Source organism: Eschrichtius robustus, chromosome 3 (genome assembly GCF_028021215.1).
Source record: "Eschrichtius robustus isolate mEscRob2 chromosome 3, mEscRob2.pri, whole genome shotgun sequence".
NCBI lineage: Eukaryota > Metazoa > Chordata > Mammalia > Artiodactyla > Eschrichtiidae > Eschrichtius > Eschrichtius robustus.
In genome coordinates, this window is record NC_090826.1 from 76,287,735 (window position 1) to 76,313,644 (window position 25,910).

At 37.5% G+C, this 25,910-nt stretch overlaps 1 protein-coding gene and 1 long non-coding RNA gene across 2 annotated transcripts in view; one reads left to right on the top strand and one right to left on the bottom strand.

Annotated features, from left to right (window-relative positions):
- Positions 1-25,662, top strand: LOC137761146 (calcium-activated chloride channel regulator 4-like). Its single transcript, XM_068538051.1, has 14 exons — positions 1-159; positions 3,067-3,207; positions 3,348-3,495; positions 6,847-6,955; positions 8,718-8,895; positions 9,235-9,453; positions 11,511-11,738; positions 15,062-15,239; positions 16,493-16,599; positions 19,168-19,383; positions 19,980-20,247; positions 23,511-23,681; positions 24,626-24,862; positions 25,232-25,662. The coding sequence occupies exons 1-14, from the start codon at positions 1-3 to the stop codon at positions 25,660-25,662; spliced, it is 2,790 nt and encodes a 929-aa protein (XP_068394152.1).
- The window catches only part of LOC137762387 (uncharacterized), a 248,290-nt gene that overhangs the window by 45,993 nt on the left and 176,387 nt on the right, over positions 1-25,910 (bottom strand). The gene's annotated exons all lie outside the window — the stretch shown is intronic.

Genomic DNA, 25,910 nt, shown 5'->3' on the forward strand with positions numbered 1-25,910 from the left:
ATGGAGTTACTCAGAAATTTTGTCTTCCTCTTGGCCCTATACCTGCTGCAGGGGTCCAATACTTCCTTTGTTCAGCTGGATAACAATGGCTACGAGGGCATTATCATTGCTATAGACCCTGCTGTGCCAGAAGATGAAACACTAATTGAACAGATAAAGGTAAGAAAGAAATGGGATTTCTTCTGTTTGAATTGATGAGAAAAAATATATAGTAGTTAATAATTGCAATGGAAACTTCTCAGCACTCTAGGAAGTTTAAAAGCAGCATGATGAAGTAAAAAACAATGCTGCAATGGGCAGTGGAAATTGAAGGTTCTAGACAGCATTCTACCCTGTCTCACCATAAGACCAAAGACAAGGCATGGGGTCTCCCTGATCCTCAGTTTCGTAATCTCTAAATTAGCAACTGGACTTGTCTGTTCTTTTTTTTTGGAAGAAAGTTTACTTTTATTTCAGATATACTATAACGTTTACTGAATATTTAGCATATTTCCAGGCCTACATGCAACTCATTAATGTCTCTCAAACACAGTTTGCAGGGTGGTCCTCAGCATACAACTTCACTGCAGTACATCTTTACTGCTTAAATTCAGCCTCAGAAAATGTCTGGAGTACAGGGAATGTTTATAGTCCCCGTGCCATTTATTTTGACAAACACAATCTCTTTTCACACTACAGGAGGGAAAGAAAAGGGGATCAAAGAAAGAGAATCTCTGTTTTAAGTCCGTTGCTATCAAATGTTACGAACCGAAAAGGGGAAATTATCTCCCATCCTTCTGGTGAGAAGCAGCAGCAGGGTGAACTGAACTGGGAAGACAGTCGCTTGGACTTGTCTGTTCTTTAAACAGTTATTTATTGAATGCTTGCTTATGGCATGCCAGGAGAGAGAGCAGTGAAATTTTTTAAAGCTCCCGATCTCCTGCAGTATATATTCTTTTCAAATGATATAGATAATAAAAACATGTCAACGTAGAGCAGGCCGACGGTAGTAAGTTGCTATGCAGTGAAATAAATCAGCAAAGGGGGATAGGCAGTGTTGGCGGGACTGGGGTAGGGAGAGAATGTGGGTTACTGTTTCATGCAGGGTAGACAGGGAAAGTCTCACTGTTGATGTGACATCTGGGCAGAGGCCTGGAAGAGCCAGTTGAAAACCTGGGGGAGGGAACAGCAGGTGCAGTGGCTTGGAGGTGACAGCATGTCTGATGTGACCAAGGAAACAACTGTGAATGAACAGGAAGAAGGGTGGGGGAGAGCTGAAGGTGGAGAGGTAGCAGGGCCCAGATCATCAGAAAGATTTGGGCTTTTACTCTGAGTGAAATCAGAATCCATAGAAGAGGAGAGGTGTGTTCTCTTGTGCTTGTTCTGGAGTCACTCTGTCGGCAGTTTGAGGAAACACTGTAGAGGGCTTTCCTTTGTCCCTCATCTTGTATAAGCTCTGTTGCAGCATAGAGGTACAGAGGGACACTGGGTTGGGAGCTGTTGCAAGTGAGAAGTGCTGGTGACTCGGAACAGGGATATTATGGTAGAGATCATTAATGTGGTGTGATTCTGAACATGTTCTTTGTCTGTGAGGTTATCATAGGCAAATTTGCTGATGGTTTAGATGTGTGGGGTAGGGGAGGGGAGGAGGTAAAAATAGAAGTCACAGAAGGCTTCAAGGGTGAGAAGTAATGTTGAATAGGAGCAGGGATATTGTGGTAGAGATCATTACTGGGGTGTGATTCTGGACAAATTCTAAGAGTGTCATAGAGAAGTTTGTTGATAGGTGTGTGGAGTAGAGGAGGGGTGGAGGGAAAGTAGGAGTCATAAAAAAACTTCAGGGGTTTTGGCCTGAACACTTGGAAAAATATAATTATCATCAATTGAGAAGTAACCTCCAACCTACTTCGGGAGCTCTCTAAAGTCCTTTTCCTAACAAGAGCCAGTCATCTGGGTCTCAGTTCTCTGCACTCTGGCTTCTGGCTGATCCCTGCCCTGAGCCTAGTCAGTTTAATGATCTCTTCAATACACTAAGAGCACACTAGACCATCTTCCAGAGAACAGGAAAGAATGTCCTGAAATTCCTGAAGAAGAATAATTTTATTGTGGTCTTATGTTAGGTCAGGAAGAATTGAGAGGAGGATCTACTTTGACATAAACAATACTGTAGACTGTGGTGCTGCCAGCAACATGAAGAGGTTGACATCGTCATACAGCACCCAGTACTCCTCAGTTATTCAGTGGATTTGATCATGCAGAATAGATTACCAAAGAACATTTTATCCATCTATTTCCTCCACTAGATAATAAGCTCTTCGGAGGAACTATTTCTCCTATTAATCATAACATTTTGGGGTTCAGGATACTAAACAGTATAAGGTGATATTATTTTCAGCTTGATGGCAGAGCAAGAAGCTCTGCCTATGATCAAAAAGCTCTGCCTCTCCTATGAATTTTTCCACTACTCCACTCCCTGTGCTCCCAACCCAGCTGCCTCTCCTGGGAGGTGGGAATACAGTGAAAACCTCTTCTATAGGCCATCGCCATAAACTGTTTTCCTCAGCTTGCATCAGGTAAGACTGTTCCCTACTAGGAATTATAATAATAATGATATCAATGAGTTTTATGACTGCCTATGTGTACTTTATAACTAATTTCATGTTTGTGGCAACCTTAAAGATAGGTTGTAATAGTATATGAAGGAGACAGGGAGACTGAGATACAAAGCAGTCATATAAACTAGCCAACGTCTAAGCCAGAGTATTAAGCTGGTATTGGAACCAAGTCTAGATGCTTCCAAAGTCCATGCCTTTTATAATATTAAACAATTCCTTTTAATGCCAAACATAAGTATTTGCCTTTTGATGTAGGATTATAGAAGACTGAAAGCTGTTATATGTGCAGAATTAAGCCACAGTTTTGGACTGACAGGTGACAGATTTTAAATTTCGAATCAGAAACCCTACTCACCGGTCAGTTGCTTTTTGTATTAATGACTAAAGGTGAGAATTGCCTGTGATGAATGCCTGTTCATTTAGTCTACTCTCCCTTGGCCATCCTCACTTCTCTTTTTTCCTATAATAATAGGGCATGGTGACTGCAGCATCTACTTATCTGTTTGAAGCCACAGAAAAAAGGTTTTTTTTCAAAAATGTATCAATATTAATTCCAGAGAACTGGAAGAACAAAAGTCAATACAAGAGGCCAAAACATGAAAGCTACAAACATGTAAGAGTCAAAAATCTTCTCTTAAAAATATTTTCTCTACTGCTTCTCAATTTTGACCTAAATTATTCATTTCAGAGTTTTTCACACAAATGTTATCATTCCTATTCTGATGTTTTAAACACCTTTTTAAACATTTTCAGGCTGATGTTTTAGTCTCACCACCTACCCTCCCAGGTAGAGATGAGCCATATACCAAGCAGTTCACTGCCTGTGAAGAAAAAGGAGAATACATTCACTTCACCCCCGACTTTGTACTTGGAAAAAAACTAAATGAATTTGGACCATCAGGTAGGAATTTTGGTTAAAACAAATATTTTGCCATGATTCCAACACGTAGCTTTATATCCATGTTCAGTGTACAAGCCTTGGAGCCAGAGTCCCTAGGGTCAAATCCTGACTCCCCTACAGCTATGGGTGACCTTGGACAAGTGACCCAGCCTCTCTGTGCTTATTTCCTAAAAAATGGTGAGTAGAGGAGCTCCTATCTTATAGAAATGTTGGGAATATTAAACTAGATCATCCTTGTAATTGTACTCAGTATGGTCTCTACAGAAATTTGAACATGGGATGGCCATAGTAAATGTTTTGCTTTAGGAACACTTTTTAGATTTTAATTTTTCAGTTCTCCACTGCTGGATATTAATCAATCACATGCCACCTCCATGGAAGGCAGATGCGTGGCAAGCTGAAAAGGGCCAAGATGATAGTTCCTGGCCAAGAGAAAACACTCAAAGGCTGTTAGTTGCTGATACTGTTATTCAATCCATTCTTTGAACCAGATGAACTTGTCTATAACTGATCATTTTTACCTATGAAAATGGCATCTCATCTGGTTCAATCTAAGAGTTAAGATCATTGTTTCAAATGAACTAAAGCACGATATTTTTCAGATGAAAATGAAAATTATTGTCAAAGGAGAGTCCAACTCATACGTCACTAATCAATGAAAGCCTTCCTGAATCTGCACACCCCAGAACCACTTCTTCCTCTTCCACTGCCCCTTCAGTGAACATTCATTAAGTCTCTTATCTCTGTCAAACAGGCAGCTAGTCATGGTCCTCAACATTGCCTGGACCCAATCCTAAAAGCTCCATCATCCTATCCCATCCCAATCTTACCTCTCCCCCATACTTTAGTCTGGTCATGCTTGTTGTACTTGACACCTTTAATCCTTTGTGCCCTTCTAGATATACTTTCTTTTCTACCTGACATATCCAGCAAAGTCAGTCATGTCAGCTACATGTATAAATAGCACAACTCCCTCACCATTCTTATCCTTGTTTTATTCAACTTGCCAATCCTCTGTACTGAATTTCCAGTCATTTTTTTGGACTCTTGTTAATATGTTTCCAAGATTGTGAAAGAAAATTATAAACCTAGTTGGTATCTTTTTAAAAAACACGTTTTCCAAGCTCAGTGAAGTCCTCAAATCTACTCAACAATGATTGGACTTGCCTTCTCTCCTCTCCCTTTCTCATTCCCCATAGCAGCTGTTCTAAACTTCTACCACTTTTCTTAAGATCACTAGCCAGTGTTTTCCACCTCATAAGTTAACGGATGCCTTGATTGAGAAAGTAGAGGTCCCTACCTTCTTCCTCTCTACTTCCAAACTCATGTCCACCTTCATTTCCCTCCACTTCCACCTGTCTTAGAAGAGGAAGATTTTCTTCAGTTTCTAAAGCCAATGCCCCTACCGGAGTTCTTATTCTTTTCCCATACCCCTCACCTCAGCCCTTATCCCATAACTGACAGTTTCCCCCCTTCCTTCTTAGACAAGTGTTTCTGCCATAATGTGATACATGTGTTTGTGGGAAAACTCACATTCTGCAAAACAATGCCTTAAAAGCAACAAAGCTTTGGGGGGAAATAAGATTAAGAAGAAACTCCTCAAAATCTATGTAATTTGTAATAGAAATGAAAACAAAAACAATAGGTCCCTGGAAAGATCTTTTGGACCATCCAAGCAGCAGTTCAGTGTGGCTGCAAGCTGCCTCCACAGCAGATTTTAAAAGTACACACAGACACACACACACACACACACACACACACACACACACACACACACAGAAATGCTGTTGGAAGTGAGAACAGGGCTAGTAGGAACTGAGACAATGATTGAGATAGGAATGGAATTCTAAGTCAGAGGTGTTGCTTTTTTAATAAAAATTATATATAATTAAGATGTACAACATGATAATTTGCTATACATGTACATAGTGAAATGATTACTACAGTTGAGCTAATTAACATATCATCTCCTCACATAGTTACTTTTTTGTATGTGTGGTCAGAGCACCTGAATTCTCTTCTTTCAGCAAACTGAGGAAGGCATGGGAGCCAGGCAACCAGTCATGAGCTGAAAAGAAAGCCAGTCTGAGAGTGGACTCTTCTAAAAAAAGGAACCACAGGCGCAGGCAGATTTAAATTTTCTTAAGATTCACCAAATTCCTATCACTGTAGCTGATATGAGAGCTTTTTCCTCCCACACTGAAGGATGTATATAATTCATGTTCACTCATCTGGCCCCATTTGCCTAGGAACCTAAAAACAGTGTTTTTAAACTTTAATGTGTAGAGGAATAATTTAGGGATCTTGTTAATAAGCAGATTCTGAGTCAATAGGTCTAGAGTAGACGCAAGATTCTGCATTTCTTGTCAGCTCCCATGTGATGCTGACACTGCTGGTACAAGGAACACATTTTGAGTAGCAAGGACTTAAAGAAGAAACATGACTTCCTCATAATACTGACACCGTCCTCCAATTTTCAGATCTCACGAGGTAATCTGAGTTGGAGAAACACACATTGGAGTGGACCAGACTATATTTCCAACTTCTACTTCTCCATATCTATTTCCGCTGAAGTTTTTCCTAATATTGCTAAAACAAAAAATGTACTTATTTTTTCATCCTGCATTTCAAGGATGAAATTCTTTATTCTTCTATTCACCCTGAAATTCTTAGGGAAGAAAAATTTTAATTCTTACTCCCTCTCTCTAACCTTATCCTAGTCAAGGATTATACCTTACTCATATGTATATTTCCTAGAATCTAGTATAGTGCTGAATATATAAAATTAAAAATAATTGTTTTCATTTCATTAATGCTTATATGTGCTAAGTACTATAAATTAATCACCTCATTTAGACACCTGCCCAAATTATATTTTGTCTATAGAAGTGTTTTTCAATCTTTTTCTTTCATTATCAATCCCCTATGGAGCATATATAGACATTTTAAAACTAATTGTACCTTCATGAAATTTTAATACCACAGATGTGTTATACATATGTTTATGTTGTTGGTAGGAGTGAGTTTTGTAGAGCCAAAAACCACTGTAATATCTAAGGCCTTTCCCCCCTCAAGAACCAAAACTCAAAGTTCAATCTGTTCTGCCCATGGCATACACATAATAAATGTTTCGTTGACTTAACAAATGTGGAATAAAAAATAATATGCTAAAAACTATATAATTAATAAAATGAAATGTAATTCAGTAAGCTTTTTTATAAACAAAAATATAAATGTTAGCAGTTATTTAAAGCCTAAACATTCTGGATTTTTAAAAATTTTCTTAAAATATATGAGGGATGGATTATGTCACTTGAAATATAATCATGTATTTGAAATATTTTCCCACAGGTAGACTGTTTGTCCATGAGTGGGCCCATCTCCGCTGGGGAGTGTTTGATGAGTACAATGATGATAAGCCTTTCTACAGTGCTAAGTCAAAGAAAATTGAAGCAACAAGGCATGACTATTTAAACTGTCTTAAATTACTGCAGGCAGTAACTTCTCATTTTCCTTAGACTGATTTCTTTCAAAAGCCTTTCTTTCATTTTTGTCCCAATGCAGGTAACAGATGCTATATCACAAAACAGTGCTTTTTGGTTTTTTAAGAAAATGTATCTCAAAGAAGCTGGTTGTCCATTTATTTATTTATTCATTTTAAAAACTTATTTATTCATTTGGTTGTGCTTGGTCTTAGTTGCGGCAGGCGGGCTCCTTAGCTGCATCTTGCTGGCTCCTTAGTTGTGGCATGCAAACTCTTAGCTGCAGCATGCATGTGGGATCTAGTTACCTGACAAGGGTTGGAACCCAGGGCCCCTGCATTGGGAGCACAGTCTTAACCACTGTGCCACCAGGGAAGTCCTGAAGCTGGTTGTTCATTTAAAATACACATAACTTCAAGAGCATTTGGTAGTTAAGTTGACATATTTTTATACCTCTCTACCATAGCTGCCAGAACTCATTTTTGCTGAAGTTAGTGCTCTCTGTAAAGGGTTGTACTATGTGCTAGGAGGTCAAAATTATTTACCCTACAAAAGAATGAAAAAAATAAGTAGTGGTAAATGCGGCTGAGTAGGAAATCAACCAGCTTCAAAGAGCCAAACAGAAATTTCCTGGGATTTATAACGTTCATGTTAAAATACAAATCTAACATCACAGTTAATAATAGACAGTCCTCTTGATTCTGAGATCAAGAGAGCAGAATGGGTGCGGTAATCAATGTAAAATTGGGCATCAGCAGCTTAATCAATCTTAGATGCCCTGCTGGGGGTGGGGACTTATCAAAAATGTACAAATTTCAATGCAGGTCCATCCTCAGCACCATAGCACCAAGTTTAGGATGAGTATTTTAAAGACTATTATGTGATTATATTTGTTTATATCATATTCCCCTAAATGTCTAAGTCTATGCATAATATCCATCATGGTTGTTAACATAGATAACACCATTATGTTTGCTGAGTTTTGGGGCAATAGAGGCACAGACATATTTAGAAGACTCCCTAAATTACTAAATAAAATCTAGTCTTTGCTTCTTTAATTTGAACTGGAATATAGTGAAAAGATGAGCTACATTCACATTCCAGCATATTTGTTACAATCACTACCACTTATGGCAAATTCCATGCAATAAAACATATGTCTAGAATCCCTCTACTATTCTTTACTGTCCTTGGCAGTATCCCAGTCTTTCCTTCTAGCCACATTTCACTTTGGATAAAAATATTCCTTGAATAATCAAAATACTTGTAGCTATGTGACATTTCATTCTCTTGAAGATAATCTCTTTGAATAAGAAATGTACAAACAGCCTTAGGCTAAAGTGGTACCAAGAGTAAATGATTTCATAAGATGCCTTTTCCAGATGCCTGCAGTGCATTTACCATCACAAGGCTACTAGGAGAGATGTTTGGAAAAGGGGAGCCTACAGCCACTAGTATAAGCAGGACAGCAGGAGATTTAATTCCAGAAGAGAACTCACCCTTCGCATAGACTGGAGATCCTACTTAAAATTTCCCTCAAAAATTTCTTGAAAAACAGATAAGTGCTCTGGTAGGAACCCTGAAACTTTGCTGTCAAAATAGGATGTATGTGGTATTCAAATAAGAATAAAAACCTTGATAAAGATCATTATTGAAAACCTTGATAAGAAGACCACTTAAGGTTTTATAAAAATTTTAATGATTAGGTTGCCTCAAAGACTAACTGTCACACATTTTCAGGTGTTCCAGAGGCATTACTGGTATAAACAGAGTGTATAAGTGTCAAGGAAACAGCTGTGTAACTAGTAGATGCAAAACTGATTCTAAGACTAAACTGTATGAAAAAGATTGTCAGTTCTTCCCTGATAAATATCAAACTGAAAAGACATCCATAATGTTTATGCAAGGTATTGATTCTGTAAGTATACCAATCATTACTTCAGACTGTATATTTATAATCAGAGGACTTGTTATCAAGTTTATAAAATATCTGTTCAGGGATTAGATGTATTATTATAGAGTTCTTTGAACATTGGCTGGCACATAGTAAGCACTCATCTAGTGTCACCTATTATTATTATTATTGAAAATCTGCCTTACTATTATGTTTCCTCCCTGAATCATATTTCATTCAATAAACAACATTTTTAGAGAAGAGGTTTTTAATACTTTTCAGATTTGTAGTTGAGTTTTTAAATGCATCATATAAAAAAATGTATCATATATAAAATTTCTTTTCATTTTGTTAACCTTTTAGGTCGCTGAATTCTGTAATGAAAAAAACCATAACCGTGAAGCTCCAAGCCTGCAAAACAAAATGTGCAATTTCAGAAGCACATGGGAGGTGATCAGCAATTCTGAGGATTTTAGAAACACAACGGTTATGGTGACACCACCCCCTCCGCCTGTCTTCTCATTGCTAAAGATCAGGGAAAGAATTGTGTGCTTAGTCCTTGATACATCTGGAAGCATGGGGGTAGGTTCATGCACCCATTTTTCCTGGATGTAGGGACAGGGCAGTGACTGAATGCTTAAGAACACTCTGACTGCTACCTGCACCTGGATTCTTCTAAACTGCACGGTGGCATAAGTACCATCACTTCCTGTGATCTTGACCTCAAGAGGGGCAATGAACATTATAAAGAAAGAAGGATGGCAATAGAGTTAGAAGGACCTAATCCAAGAATCTCTGTTTTTTTCCAGAAAATGGAGAGTTTATGGAGGAGGACTTTTAGGTCCTTTAGTAAAGCTTTTGTTAGAAGATCAGAACTAGAGACTGAAATATGTAAAAGTTTCCTAAACTTGCTCCCTCTATCTACTGTAAATACTTGACAGGCATGAGGAGAGAGTGAAAGATCAACCAGGAGAATTCTTAACATGGCTTTACCCTATTTGCATCACCTATATGAATGACCTCCTTATGCTCAAAGACACAGACAAAAAGCATCACCATAAAGAAGATAGGACCAGATTCAGCCATTCATTCCTTCTACCCTCATTAAGTGAATGGTACTAGGCATTATACTAGGCTTTAGGAATAGAGATCCATATCCTTGAACAGTTCATAGTTCAAGAGACAAAATTCTCTCTCTTCTGCATCATGAGTTAACTCATACTTACCTTATCCTTCAAAATTTGATGTAGGTACCCACTTTGTCCAGGACATGGGCTGGTCTTCCAGGCTGGGCTAAGGGCCCTTCAGCAGATCTTCCACAATGACCTGTACAAACCTCTTTTACTATATATTATATTGAAATTACACATTTCTCTCCTACTATACTGTGAACTCCTCTAGGACTTGAAACCATGTTCTCTAGGAACGAGGTCCCCTAGGACTTGAAGCAGTCTTATTCATCTTTGTATCCCTTTTGTCTAGAATAGGGTTTATCACATGTAGGCACTCAATAAATAATTGTTGAAATGAATGGACTACAAATGAGCAGATGTAATGTGATAAGGTACCCAGAAGGATGGCACATTTGAGGCAGAACAGAGCATGCTGAAGATCAGGAATAATGTATTCAACAAATGGGGGTTGGATGGTAGTGGAGAGGGCAGAGGATGATACAGCTGGGTGAAATAATCCACAATAGCACAGGGTTTCTGAAAGAGCATCAGAGTGGTAGATAACAGCACACAGAAGTGTTCTAGGAAGTGTCGCTGGGGAGAGATGAGGTTCTTAATTGGAAGAAGATGAGCAGCCTCCCCTAGACAGGGTGCAGGCAGAGCCATGTTTAAAGGTAAAGCAAAGTGGTAGAGAAAACCTGCTAAGATGGGGAGGTAGAAAAAGTTCTTCACCATGATTTGGTTCCGGGGAGTTCAGAGGGAAATTTGGGCATGTGTTAGGAAGAAGTACCACAGATCAATTGGTATTGAGGGACTGAAAAAAGACAAACGCATGGAAAGGTATATATCCTGGGTATTCACCTAGGAAATAAGGATATGAGTCCTAATGGGTTACCAAAGAACCAATTCCAGTTAATCCCTAGTGGAAATGTGGTGGGGAGAGGTTAGGAGCAGAAGAGGAAATGGGTGGGGTAGGAACGGGGTCTCTCAGAATTTAGAGTAAGTTTCATCTTTTGGGTAGTCTGGTGGCCAGTGGATGGAGAGATTTCAGTTTCTAGCTGGAGTCCATGATAGTCTGGTTTGAAACTGTGGGACCTGGGGAGTAGTTTCAACTTGATACAAGTGGAACAGAGGATCCCAGGAGTAATTAAGCAGTTTCTAAGATGTCATCACCCCCCCAGTTCCAGCCCAATGCCCACCCTATTCTACACCTCTAATTTAAGTTCTTAGAAAGCAAGAATCAGCTCTGGTTAAAAGCCTGGGTTCCTTACTGTACTATACATATGTATTACATAATAAAACTGTATTTTTAAATTTTTCAATTGAAAAACTTGTTTTCTTTAATAACATCAACTACTATTGACATAAAATCTTTAAAAACAAATTCTATTCACTCATTTTATGTGATCTGCTATTATTTTCCAGTCAAAAATGACTTGGTTGTTTTTCCTAACCTTTCTTATTCAGGGTTCTGATCGCCTAAATCGAATGAATCAAGCAGCAAAACATTTCCTGCTGCAGACCGTTGAAAATGGATCCTGGGTGGGGATGGTGCACTTTGATAGTACTGCCCACATCCAAAGTAAGCTAATCCAAATAATAAGCAGCAATGAAAGAAGAAAGCTCTTGGAGAGTTTACCTACAGCTACTGGTGGAGGAACTTCCATCTGCAAGGGAATTAAATCAGGATTTCAGGTGAAAATTGTACTGCAAATATAGTTTGTTTATTATTAGGACATTTTTATGTTAAGTGCTGCTTCACATACTTGCTCCCTAATTTTAACATAACTAATTCTAAGAAGCAGAGAACTAATCACATAGAAAAAATCACTTGTCCATATTTTAATGGATCAGTAAATCAATGAGTAAAGTAATGGGTAAATAAATGACTATTAAAATTCCACTGGAGTATAAGCCCAATGAGGTCAGAGACTTTGTCTTATTACCATGCAGTAGTCAATGCTCAATTAATGTTAATTAAATAAATAAGAGTTCTTGAGCAGCAAGAGTCATCAAATTTTAAGGCAAAGAAGCAAGTCAGATGGTATGATTCCACTTCAGGCCAATCTTCATTTTAGTTTCTGTGACGTTCAGTTAGGGAAACTAATGTTTATCTGTCAAAGTTCCAGATGTAGCAGGAACTGTTAGTCATACTTAGGGTAAGGAATACTGGTCAGAACATGAGTTTTGACATCAGAGTACTGGCTCTGCTACTTACAAGCCATGTGATCTAGGCAAAGTTTTCAGTCTCTTTGGATTCTCAATGCCTTATCTATAAAATATAGGAAAATAAGAATGCCTATCTCATAGGATTATTATGAGCAAAATGATACATGTTCATACTTAGAACAGTATTTATTATATTACACAGTGAGCACATAATTCACAATAATTATTATTATGAATCTTATTTTTATACAAATGGTCATCTTGAACTCACAATTAATATCATTTGTGTCATTTTCCTGCTTAGAAATCCTGTCCCCTCACAGTCTATAAAATTAAGTCTGAATTTCTCAGGCTGATGTTATTTAAAAGCTTCTCAGCCTCTGATAAACCTGCCCTCACCTCTCTTGCCAGTTTTTTTCTCAGTTCTCCCTTCGCAATGCTCTATGCTCCAACCAACTTACTGTACACATTGTTCTCCAAGCCCACTATGTACTAACAGCCTCCATATATTTGCCCATGTAATTCCTCTGCCTAAAATGCTTCTTTTCCATCTTTGCATGTTAAAATTGTACCAATTCTTCAAAATCCTTGCTCCTTTATGTAGCTTTTCCTGCTACTCCCAACTCTATTGAATACCCCTCTTTTATAAATAGAATAGCATTTTAGTGTAGCTTTCTAACATGAAGTCTGGGTTCAAACTCCAATGATCACTTACCAGTTTTCTGACCCTAAGCATGACTCTTCACCTCACTAGCCTTCAATTACCTCATCAATAAGGTAATGAAAGCTAGCACATAGGGTTTTTCATGCTTAATTTATTCAACATATTGTAGGGAGCAGGGAGTAAACATAACATATCTTAATTAATTCAACACTATTTATGTAAGAAGCAAATCTTGCATGTTAATTCAGTGGGGAACAGATAATATATAGATAAATCAATCAATTAATTTTTTTTAAAAACAATTAATTGAAGGTTGTGGAGATAGTGTTGTGAAGGGACCAAACAAAGGTAAAGTGATTAAGTAACAGGGAAAAGAGGGGCACAGCCTACTTTAGGTAGAGAGGCCATTGAGGCGCTTTCTGAAGGGTGATGTTTAAGCTAAGATTTGAAGGATGAGAAGGAGCCAGTGGTTCAGGCGGAAAGAAAAGGGCAAAGTCCCTTGGGAAAGAGGTGAAAAAAACTAAATTATTCTAAGAAATGATAGAAGCTATTGGCACTGGAATTTGGCAAATGAAGGGGTATGAAATATGATTGCCAGGTAGACAATGGTTAGATCCTTCAAACCCTCAAAAAATTTAAGAGGTTTGTATTTTAAACACAACAGAAGGCTTTTAAGTATCAGAGACTGATAATTAATTCATGTTTTAGGAAGATGACTCTGGTTGCCCAATTTAAAATAAAATGTAGGGAGTAAGAGTGGTAGTAGGGTAGTAATCTAGGGACAGGTTGGGAGTTTGGAGTTGGATTAAATTACACAATGTGTAAAACACATTTAACACATAGCAAATTTCAGTAAATGGTAGCACTATAATATTGTTTCTCTTTACTGAATATATTAGTTGTGTCTTTGTCACTCTTCTCTATATTTCCTCAGCCTATCACCCAAATCTCAATAAATATCTTTAAATTTAATTCTTTCCATGAATGCAAAAACCATGTAGTTCCTGCTGAATCCCCAGGGACCAGTACAGTGAATAACACATTGCAAGTGTTCAGTGAATAAACTAATACAAGAAAGGGAGATGTGAAGGACAGAGAACTCTGCTTAATCTCTGAATCTTCATTTGTTCTCGAATGTGTAGGGGGAATGTGGTGGGGATGCTGTATAAATGCTATAATGTATCAACGCATTTCCTATATTTTAGTTTGGTTCCTGCACATCACACCATATTTCACATATATTATAAAACGTATATAATAGTCATTCTTTGCCTCAAAACATGCAAAATTTGAAATGAGACTGGTCACTTTGTCCCCTGACACCAGCGTTACTAAGAATTTCTACACTCTAAACCCTCCTTTGTAAATCTACACACACCTCCACTGCAGGTTCCTGAAAGCCACTGATAACCTGTCATTTTTTTCCTCTTGGACTGGACTCAATATCTCAAAATGGTGTGTCAAGAAGCCATTACCAATAAAGCTGTCAAAGATGAAATACGGTTGCTATCCTGAGATAAATTCTCTTTATCCTTTCTTACAGGTGTCTAGATTCAAAACTCTCAGTTGATTCAAGCCACAAATAGAACACAATCTCAATAAGTCATGTATTCTCTTACACCACCAATATGCTTAGTTTTGTGCTTGTGACTATTAGAGGTAAAATAAAAATTATATAACAAGATCTCTAACCTTGACCTGCTTAGAACTTTCCATATCTTTTCTTTATAAGCATACTGAGGGTTCCCTAACTTGGAGTCATTAACTTTTTAAAAAATGTTGAGGTAAACTCTTAATGCATCTAGCTGCATATACAACAGACTTTATACACCAAAGGCCTGTCAGAGGACACGCTGGTCAAAGAAAACAGAAAAATATTTAATGCCACATTCTGCCATTATATTTTTGGTGTCTAGCTGTCCTGAGTTCCCCAGACTGAGATGTCATAGTCATTTAACCTAAGTAGGATTTTCCACACCCCTGCTCCCACACAACTTCATCTGAGCAAACATTCCCTACAGCAGGTGGACAGAAAAAAAAAGTCATGTTTAAGTTCCCCTAGCAGTTGTTGACTGCAGATTCTATGACTTTAAAAAAGAAGCTATCTCCTCTTTTCTGCACACTTTATTTTCTACGTCCATTTGATCTAGGAACACCTGTAATAATGCTCTGATTATATTTGTAGGCAATTAGAAACGCTAACTCCCAAATAGATGGATCTGAAATAGTGCTGCTGACTGATGGGGAGGATAGCTCTGCAAAGACTTGTATTGATGAAGTGAAACAAAGTGGGGCCATCATTCATTTTATTGCTCTGGGACCAAATGCCGATGAAGCAGTCATAGAGATGAGCAATGTAACAGGTAAAATATGACATACATTCTAGTCCTTTGATAACAATGCATAAATGTAGAGGCTGACAATTCGACAACTTCTCTTAAGCTCCTGCTGTGCTAGGAGCCTGGGACCAGAGTTAAACCAGACCTGATCTCAAGGTGCTCACTGTCATCCTGGCTGGAGAGACAAATAAAACTAGTAGTCAGATAACATAATAACACTCCTCCATAACAGGAGACATACATAGGAGTCAAGCACTATGTGAGCAGAGGGAGCCATTGATTCTCTCAGGGTTGAATAGAGTCAGGGAAAGAAGGCATGAGAGACAAGGTGACATTGAAGCTGGACATTTATCAAGTTGTTTGCTTTCTCTGGAAGAAAAAGTGATGAGAGGGAAAAAAATCATGTTGGGATGACAATGCAAGCCACATTGAGGGACAGTGGGAAATACATGAGACCAGAGTCTAGACTGGAGGTTAAGGAATGGCTCAGGCTGTATAAATATAATAACAAGGTTTCTGATTAAATATACAATAGCTATTATCTTAGATACAGAGACATGTAATGAAAATGGACTACATGTTTTCAGTGCCTTCTTAAACATAGTAGAGAACACAATTTATAACATTATGAATATCAATTAGTACATTGAATTGACCTCTAATGTTACCAAATATATACTTGCTCTTTAATGCTTAATTGTACAAACTCCCATCATTTCAAAGTACTTTTACGGCCATTGTAAAATATTTCTGTCCCAAGTATTCCCCCCAAAGTAGTGTCTTTTTTGGACTTGTCTCTATTGTTTACCATTTTTTTTATCTCCTCATTGCCAACTATTGTCAGGATATCTCAATATGAAAGCTCTTTAACTTTTCTAATTTTCTGATTCTGATCCACTCTGGCTGGAAAACCTGAAAGCTTACATTGTTAGAACTGTATCTTAAATGATAATTAAAGTGAATAATTCTCCTAAAAGGTTATGTGAACTCTGTGAGCTTTAGTACATGAAATTGTAACATCTTTCATATTTTTTGATTATTTCATGCATTTAAGCCAGGAAGATTTCTATAAGTGGGGTTTAAAGGTAGCTTACCTCCCAGTTATGACATTTTTAAGTTAACATTTCAGAGTTAAGCATTACACCTAACTGATTTTGGTCTATTTTAACAATACAAACTGAAACTATGGCTTTGTTTACCCGATATCTAATTAATCACTAAAATGTGAAAATATTTATTTTCTGGAAAGCAACCGAGTTAATGTATTTACACCTTAGGAGGAAAACATTTTTATGCAACAGATGAAGCCCAGAACAATGGCCTCATTGATGCTTTCGCGGCCCTTGCATCAGGAAACACCGATGCCTCCCAGCAGTCTCTTCAGGTCAGAGTTCCCAGTCCTTGGGTTTTTATGTCTGCATTTAGCCATAACCAAGAAAAATAATTTGGTTGTTATAAGTTTTGAGTTCTATATCTTTCTCAAATAAAATTTTAATTAAAAAAATCAATCTGAAATAGAAATTATCCTTTAGATATGACCAAATTAGGTATTGAAGTAGTGAAATAGCAGGTGTATTTTTTTCCTTTTCCCATGGGGTTTGGTTAAGGGATAACATCAAAACCTAATGCTGTTAAATTTTCCACCAAAAATAGACTTTGTCCAATAGTATAGCATCCGTTTTTCTATGAATGCATTAAAAAAAAACCTCATGCTTCCAAGATTTACCCAACCTTCACTGCTATGAAATATATTTAATTTGGATAAATGAACTCAAGAATGTGGTTTGGAAATGGAAGGATTATATCTTGGAAATAAATTTGTCAGGAGAAAGAGAGTGAATAATCAGAGCATATCTACAAGTCTAGGGCTTCTCATCTCTTAAAGCACTTTTTTCACTGTCTTTTTATGTTATTCACCTCTCTTCTCTTTGTTTGCCTCAACTCCGTTTCTCTTCTGTGTTTCAATAACACCACCATTTTCTGTTACTTACATTTAAAAACTTGGAGTAAATTGATTCTTCTTTGTTCATGCCCCATGAAAAATGTTAACAGAGTCTGTTTCCTTCAAAATATAATTTACAAAATTCTGTTTCTCTCCACATCCATTCCCACTAAGTCTATATCATGTCACTTTATGCCAAGTCATCCATCTTCCATCTTCCAATTCACCTCATTGCCTATTTTAAAACTTGACATATTCATCTAAACCTATTTTCCTCTACTCTCCAACAATGAGGAGGACAGAAGTATAGGATGTAAGGTTAGGATAATATTGCAGATTGGTTTGGAGATCTGGTTTGCAGTTCAGCCAGAACCCAAATTAAGAACTGGTCTGATATCTAGCTTGGCAGTGTACAAAGAATAAACTGAAGGAGAATAAAGCTCATTTCTGAGGGTTTCAGTCTTGTTGACAGAGAATGATGATGACACAATTGTCTAAAATTTGACAAATAAGGTGAGAGAACTAATTTTGAGGATATCATTTTATGCTTGTTCTGTGTGGATGATGGTATATCAGAGTGGAATATACCAAAAGAACTTTAAAATATAAGAGCAGAAATTGGGAAATCATCTGCAAATGAGACATTTGCGTGCAGGAGGTGCTCAAAGTTTTGGGGATGGACTTTTTAAACAGTATGAAAGGGGGAGGAGTAAAGTTTTGTTCCCCTCACTTGAAATGCCTATAGGTTCTTAAATAGAGAAATAACAAAAAGAAAACAAATTTTTGAAAGGTTAATCTGGATTGACATACATGATGGGTAAATCTTGGGAGAAAATAGTGACAAGGTAGAGGTATGCTATCTGAGTGGATGGAAACTTGGATTTGGACGGTGGAGTTGGAATACAGAGAAAAGGTTGCATCCCTCTCTTTAATTAGTTATTTTGCCATAATACTACTATGTAGGCAAGGCCTTATAACTTTCTTAGACTTTCCTGATGGGGAGGCTTAAAAAGTTATTTACATTCAAATTTAACTCAATAATATTTTGTCCACTCAAAGACATATCCATTTAACATAGGACTAAGATATTTGTCACGGCCATCGTGTTTCAGTGGTAGAATTCATATCCTTCTGTCAGCGTTGGTGTGAAGGTATCTGTGGTTTAGGACTGTGATGGAGTAGAAGTGAGATTTCCCATCATTCCTGAAATGACACATCTGAAGGAAGCACCTTCTTGGTCAGTGGATAAAGTTGGCTCTCCTTGACTGAGAGTTGTCCACAAAGACTTGAAAAACTTTCCTTTAAGCCCCTCTTAGAGAAAGGTCCTATCTTTCACTTCTTCTCTCCTCAGGATTTCATCCTTCATAGACATCAGTTTGCCCTCTTTCCACTCTTGTTGGGCATGATTACTGTCCAATGTTAATGCTCTATAGTGTGTGAAAAATTATTTCAAGTTTCACATCAGAAAAATATCCCTAAGTGTTTGTCTCATTATTTGCTAGTTCTGATTTTCTCTCTTGAACTCCACCACTTACTGTGTCTCCTCTACTCAAACACTCTAGCCACCAGCATTATTTTATTTTAGGTTATCAAGAAAATGGTAAACTGAGGGCAACACACACACACACACACACACACACACACACACACACACACACACACACAGCTAATCTCCTCAGAGGTAGGTGTACCCTTTAATGCTAAATCCTAGGGTGGGTGTTTGCCAAGACAACTGGGAAAATAATAACAGGGCCATATCTCCAGCTGTAAACCCCATTCTCCTGCTCTAATGATTCTATTATACCCTGTGCTGTCCTCAGTCCCTATATTTCCACACTTTCTGACTGACAACAGTCACATCTCAATCAGCTTTCAGAGAGATCACAAGCCTAAGGTGGTATGCCATATTTAAGTTTGTTCTCAGGGCAGAAATTTAAAAATATGTAAAAAAGAAAAAAGCATAAAATTACTCTCTTCTCCAGTCATTAATTTTTTGATATATTTAAACAGCTTGAAAGTAAGGGATTAAAACTCAACAGTAGTGGCTGGATGAACGGCACTGTAATAATTGATAGCACTGTGGGAAAGGACACATTCTTTCTCATCACATGGAACCAACAGCTTCCTGTTATTTCTCTCTTGGATCCCACTGGAAAACCAGTGGGAAATTTCACAGTGGATTCAGCTTCCAAAATGGCCTATCTCAGTATTCCAGGAACTACAAAGGTAAACAATTAACTTTTGGACTTCCTTGCAAATTTATTTTACAGGTGAAAATACATTGTTTAATATCATAAATATGGGTGCCAATACTTGTATCATTTCAAAATTAAGATAAAATAGAATGTACTTTCTATGCCTGCCTGTATTGTCCTGAAACTTTTGGTGACAGGAAAAAGAAAGAATTTACGCATTAGGAGGAAGGAAGAGAAGGGAAAAAATTATGTAGGCTAAGAATAACTTTGAGGAGGCAATGTAGTACGAGTCTGTGCAGCTTGCTGTGTAGATAGCTACAGAGCCATTTCTTAGTACCACCAGATCATAGAATCTGTGGACTTTGAGATCAAAGGATAAGGTCAAGGCAACCTTTCCAAAGCTTATTTTTACTGAGATTTCATAAATTTTGGACACCAGGCATGACAATAGTCAGGATGTCCTAGCCAAACTGCCTCAACTCTCATCATTTTACCCTCAAAACCCTCAAAACTCTCAAAACCCTGTTTATTCTGCAACACACTTATACAATTTATTTTAGAGTTAGATAATGGAAACAGAAAATAACTTGCTCTTGGACACTTACTCCATTTCCATTGAATTTTTAGGTGGGTGTTTGGACTTACAGTCTTCAAGCAAAAGCAAACTCAGAGACATTAACTATAACAGTAAATTCTCGAGCGGCAAATTCTTCTGTGCCTCCAATCACGGTGAATGCTAAAATGAATAAAGACACAAACAGCTTCCCCAGCCCAATGATTGTTTATGCAGAAATTCTACAAGGGTATATACCCATTCTTGGAGCCAATGTGACTGCTTTCATTGAATCAAATAATGGGAATACAGAAGTTTTGGAACTTTTGGATAATGGTGCAGGTAATTCACAGGTTTCTCTGAACAAGCCTATATTTTCATAACTCAGGATATGTTATGTCCCTGTGGCAGTGTGGGGCAGAGGGATAGGCACCAGAAGAATTGATGCAGATTTTGGATGAACAGCTGGACCAGCATGAAATTCTATCCAGGTAACATCTACAAAGTGATTTGCAAGTGTCTTACACATGGTAAACACTCAATGAATTTAATTTACTGTTATTATTGTTTGTCACCTAGACAACCAATGTTTACCAACAGATAGGAAAGTCTCATTGGAGAGATTGAGGACTGAATCAAGAATTCTGAATAAGTGTTTCTTAGGGGCATATAATCAAGAAAGGCTGGTGAGAGATGGTGAAACTCAAGCAGTAGTATGGAATTAAGTAGAATTTGGGCCCTTGGCAGGGAGAGGGTGACAGGCAAGAGTAATTCCCAACAGCTAGATAAAAGTTCACATATACTCTTGGGAACTGAGGCACAAGGGAAGGCAGATCTGCCATAACGGAGGAGGGAACATCACTGGAGCATCATGAGATACCAGATCTGACTGGGAGAAAACAAAATAGAGTGTTGGTCATGCTCTATCTCCTCGGTCTATGCGGGTGAGTGGTACTTAAAGACCTTTTCCCCAGACTCTGAATTATTCTGGGAACTGAAACTTCTTTTCAGAGGTCATTTAGTAAAGAAATTACCGCATCAGTAAACTACTAAGTTGTCAGAATTTTCTATCAACTTCTTTTCAGTGTAATTAAATCAGTCAATTTATAATCCTACCATCAACTAGAGTTGGCCCTGTGAAAAATTTAGAAGGCAAAATTGTTCCTTGGTTCACCTCAGTGTCTTCATCTAATATGACAATATTTTCCTAAACTGTCCGGTGACTCTTTCTTTTTCCCCAACCCCTTCCATGCTACATTAAAACTCGTGTATCTTGTTTCATTTCTCAGATGAAACCCAAGGACTACTTAACTAATTTGGGACACCTTTACCTAAGAAGGTATTGGTGACTAACAATGACTTAGAGCAGGGGTTCTCAAACTTCAGCCTGAAAGGGAATCACCTGAAGGGCTTGTTAAAACAGAATACGAAAGTTGGAGCCTTCCCTAGGAGTGCAAATTAAGAAATTTGCATTCCTAATATGATCCAGAGAAATGCAGATACTGTTGGTTCAAGGACCTCATTTTAAGAACCTCTCTCCTAGAGTCATAACCTCCCTGAGAAATGTGTTTGCAATTTAACAAATAACTCTAGTACCGGTGATATGAAGAAATATCCTTATGATACAGTATTCCTGAGCTCCCCCAAATGTTTATTCTAATAATAGATGGGTTTTCCACTGTTAGACCAGAAAGTTAATGGATGATAGTGTAAGAGGTAAGGATTAAAAATAAAAAGGAGAGCCTAGAGATAAACCCATGCACATATGGTCACCTTATCTTTGACAAAGGAGGCAAGAATATACAATGGAGAAAGGACAGCCTCTTCAATAAGTGGTGCTGGGAAAACTGGACAGCTACATGTAAAAGAATGAAATTAGAATACTTCCTAACACCATATACAAAAATAAACTCAAAATGGATTAAAGACCTAAATGTAAGGCCAGACACTATAAAACTCTTAGAGGAAAACATAGGCAGAACACTCTATGACATAAGTCCCAGCAAGATCCTTTTGACCCACCTCCTAGAGTAATGGAAATAAAAACAAAAATAAACAAATGAGATCTAATGAAACTTAAAAGCTTTTGCACAGCAAAGGAAACCATAAACAAGATGAAAAGCCAACCCTCAGAATGGGAGAAAATATTTGCAAATAAAGCAACTGACAAAGGATTAATCTCCAAAATATACAAGCAGCTCAATATCAAAAAAACCAAACGACCCAATCCAAAAATGGGTGGAAGACTTAAATAGACATTTCTCCAAAGAAGATCTACAGATTGCCAACAAACACATGAAAGGATACTTAACATCACTAATCGTTAGAGAAATCCAAATCAAAACCACGATGAGGTATCACCTCACACTGGTCAGAATGGCCATCAAAAAATCTACAAACAATAAATACTGGAGAGAGTGTGGAGAAAAGAGAACCCTCTTGCACTGTTGGTGGGAATGTAAATTGATACAGCCACTATGGAGAACAGTATGGGGGTTCCTTAAAAAACTAAAAATAGAACTACCACATGACCCAGCAATCCCACTACTGGGCATATACCCTGAGAAAACCATAATTCAAAAGGACACACGCACCCCAACGTTCATTGCAGCACTATTTACAATAGCCAGGACATGGAAGCAACCTAAGGGTCCATCGACAGATGAATGGATAAAGAAGATGTGGCACATATATACAATGGAATATTACTCAGCCATAAAAAGAAACGAAATTGAGTTATTTGTAGTGAGGTGGATGGACCTAGAGTCTGTCATACAGAGTGAAGTAAGTCAGAAAGATAAAAACAAATACCGTATGCTAACACATATATATGGAATCTAAAGGGAAAAAAATGGTTCTGAGAAACCTAGTAGCAGGACAGGAATAAAGATGCAGATGTAGAGAATGGACTTGAGGACACAGGCAGGGGGAAGGGTAAGCTGGGATGAAGTGAGAGAGTAGCATGGACGTATATACACTACCAAATGTAAAATAGATAGCTAGTGGGAAGCAGTCGCATAGCACAAGGAGATCAACTCGGTGCTTTGTGACCACCTAGAGGGGTGGGATAGGGAGGGTGGGAGGGAGGCACAAGAGGGAAGGGATATGGGGATATATGTATACATATAGCTGATTCACTTTTTTATATAGCGGAAACTAACACAACATTGTAAAGCAATTATACTCCAATAAAGATGTAAAAAACATCTTTTAAAATTAATAAATTAGCTAAGGAAATCTTGAAATAAAAAAATAAAAAAAAAATAAAAAGGAGTGTTTGAAGATAAGTCAAAATAGGTAATTTGTAGGTGACTGGCGTGATAATTAAATCTTATGCAAAGACAATTTTTCTTTAGTGGGGATCCTTGTGTGTATACACACACACACACACACACACACACACACACACAAAGTAACACAAGGATATCAATTCAACAAGATACTAGTTGGCAGAGCAAAATGCAAATATTCCCCAAGGGGTCAATCACAGAATAGGGAGCCCAATCAAGGCAATATGCTTATATAGGCCATATGCTTGGTTTAGAAATGCAGAAATTTCTCTTTTTCTTTACGATAGTAATTTATTCCTTCACTTCTTTAATAAGGTGCTGATTCTTTTAAGAATGATGGAGTCTACTCCAGATATTTTACAACTTTTAAAGAAAATGGCAGATATAGCTTGAAAGTACGGGCTCATGGAGGAGAAAATGCTGTCATGCGAAACTTAAGGCATCCACTGAATAGAGCTGCATATATACCAGGCTGGGTAGTGAATGGTGAGTACCTCATAATATTATTCAAGCCGTCACTGAAACCCAGTGACGGCTTGAATAATTGTGAGTTGATATGATTAAGGCTGCAAATATTTTACAACTTCAGAGTATAGCTTTTCCCATTTCTGGAATGAAGTGCTCAGTCATACTACAGTGTGCCTCCAAATTAACATAAGGTTTGGTACAGTGTCTGGCATCTTGATAAATGTCACCCATTATTATATTAGTTTGGAGCATCTTACCTATATCAACAATAATATGCCACATTTTCAGTTCAGGATGAAGCAAACAGGCTAATAGGTTATGTACCTAAGTACAAACCAGTGGTAGAATTTATCCCTCCGATTACATATGCTGTTAAAAGATATGTGAGTAAACATTTATTTGGAAAGTTTTTACTGAGTCAAAAGGAAAAATGTGTAGAGGAAGGTGATGATAAGAATTAAAAATGCATTTTTGTTAGCTTTCCTTTGTTTTGTCGCTTGTGACTTTTAGGGGCTTTCTGTTGGCAATTGGAATATAACCCGAAGTATTATTCCCTAACACTTGCAACAGGGAGGAAGTAAGGAACCTGGCACAAGTGGTTGGGAGGGAACCAGTAGGAATTTCCCCAGGTTTATTCCCATCTTGAAGATAATTTGAGAAATAAAGCATTTCCTTTATTTTTAAGGCATATGTTGAATTATATAACAATATTCCCATTCAGTGCAGCCTTAATGCCAAAGCAATTTATTTATCCAGCTCTACCCTACAATACTCTGGTCAGGATACTAATGAAAGAATTCTTCCACCAACTGCATGCTTATGACTTTGTCACCAAAATTAGTAAAATGTAACTGTGTATATGGGAAAAAAAGGGAAAGATGTGGGGTAGGAAATACAATTTGTTGAGTTCTGAAAATATTAGTGCAGATTTGCCCATTAAATACCAGGAATTTTTAATGCAGGGACCATTGAAGGGAATCCACCAAGACCTGAAATTGATGAGAACACTCAGACAAACTTGGAGAGTTTCACCAGAACAGCATCTGGAGGTGCATTTGTGGTTTCAAATGTTCCAAGTCTTCCCTCCTCGACTGACGTCTTCCCACCAAGTCAAATCACAGACCTTGAGGCCACATTAGATGAGGATGAGATCAGTCTAACATGGACAGCACCAGGAGATAATTTTGATGTTGGAAAAGGTAAGGACAAAGTGTCATGCAGTGTCGATTAAGTGAAAGTTGCTTGTTGCAAAAGCAAGGGTGTAAGGTTGCATGAGAGGAAAATAATTTATAATTAATAGCTAGCTCAGCAAAGTATTAATTTTATAATCTCATGTTTTGAATCATCAAATGTGACACATTTTAACCTGCTATCACTTTTCATAAAGAAGGTAGCATTTGGCAGAGTTTAAAAATCAGAATTCAGCTTTTATGGAAAAATAAATAAGGCTCTGGATATGAGTATAAGCTTGGCATGACTAAATGACATCTTTGAGGAGAATGAATAAAAAGAAATTTAATATGGTATGCTCTAGTTTCCAAACTACATGTAACTTTTTTTTTTCTTAGTTCGAAAGTATATCATAAGAATAAGCGGAAGTATCCTGGATCTAAGGGATAATTTTGATAATGCTCTGCAAGTAAACACTACTGATCTGTTACCAAATGAGGCCAACTCCAAGGAAACCTTTACATTCAAACCAGGAAATATCTCAGAAGAAAATGCAACCCACATATTCATTGCCATTCGAAGTGTGGATGAAAGCAATTTGACATCACAAGTATCTAACATTGCACAAGCAGCTTTGTTTGTTCCTCAAGCAGAGGACATACCTGACGAAATTCCTCCTGATAAAAATCCCCCTACGTCCGGACTCAGCATTTCTACTTTGGTGCTGTTAGTGGTTGGCACTGTGATAATTGTCAGTGTGATTTTAAGTATTACCATTTATGTTTTAAGCAAGAAAAGAAATTCTAGCAGACCTAGAACAGGGTTTTAAAAAACATCAACAACAAAAGTAAAGGATGTTTCTGAATTTTTAAATTTATCATGTGTGATCATGAACTCATACAAATAATTTTAAGAGTTTTAGAAGGGATAGTTTGACTACATATAAACATGAAGAGGTGTCTGAAAAATTGTGACTCAATATTAAATTAAATAATTTTATTTATTCATTGTTTTATCACAGAAGGTGATAAAGATCCTTTTTCATATTCATACCTGGTTGTATATTATCTGACACAA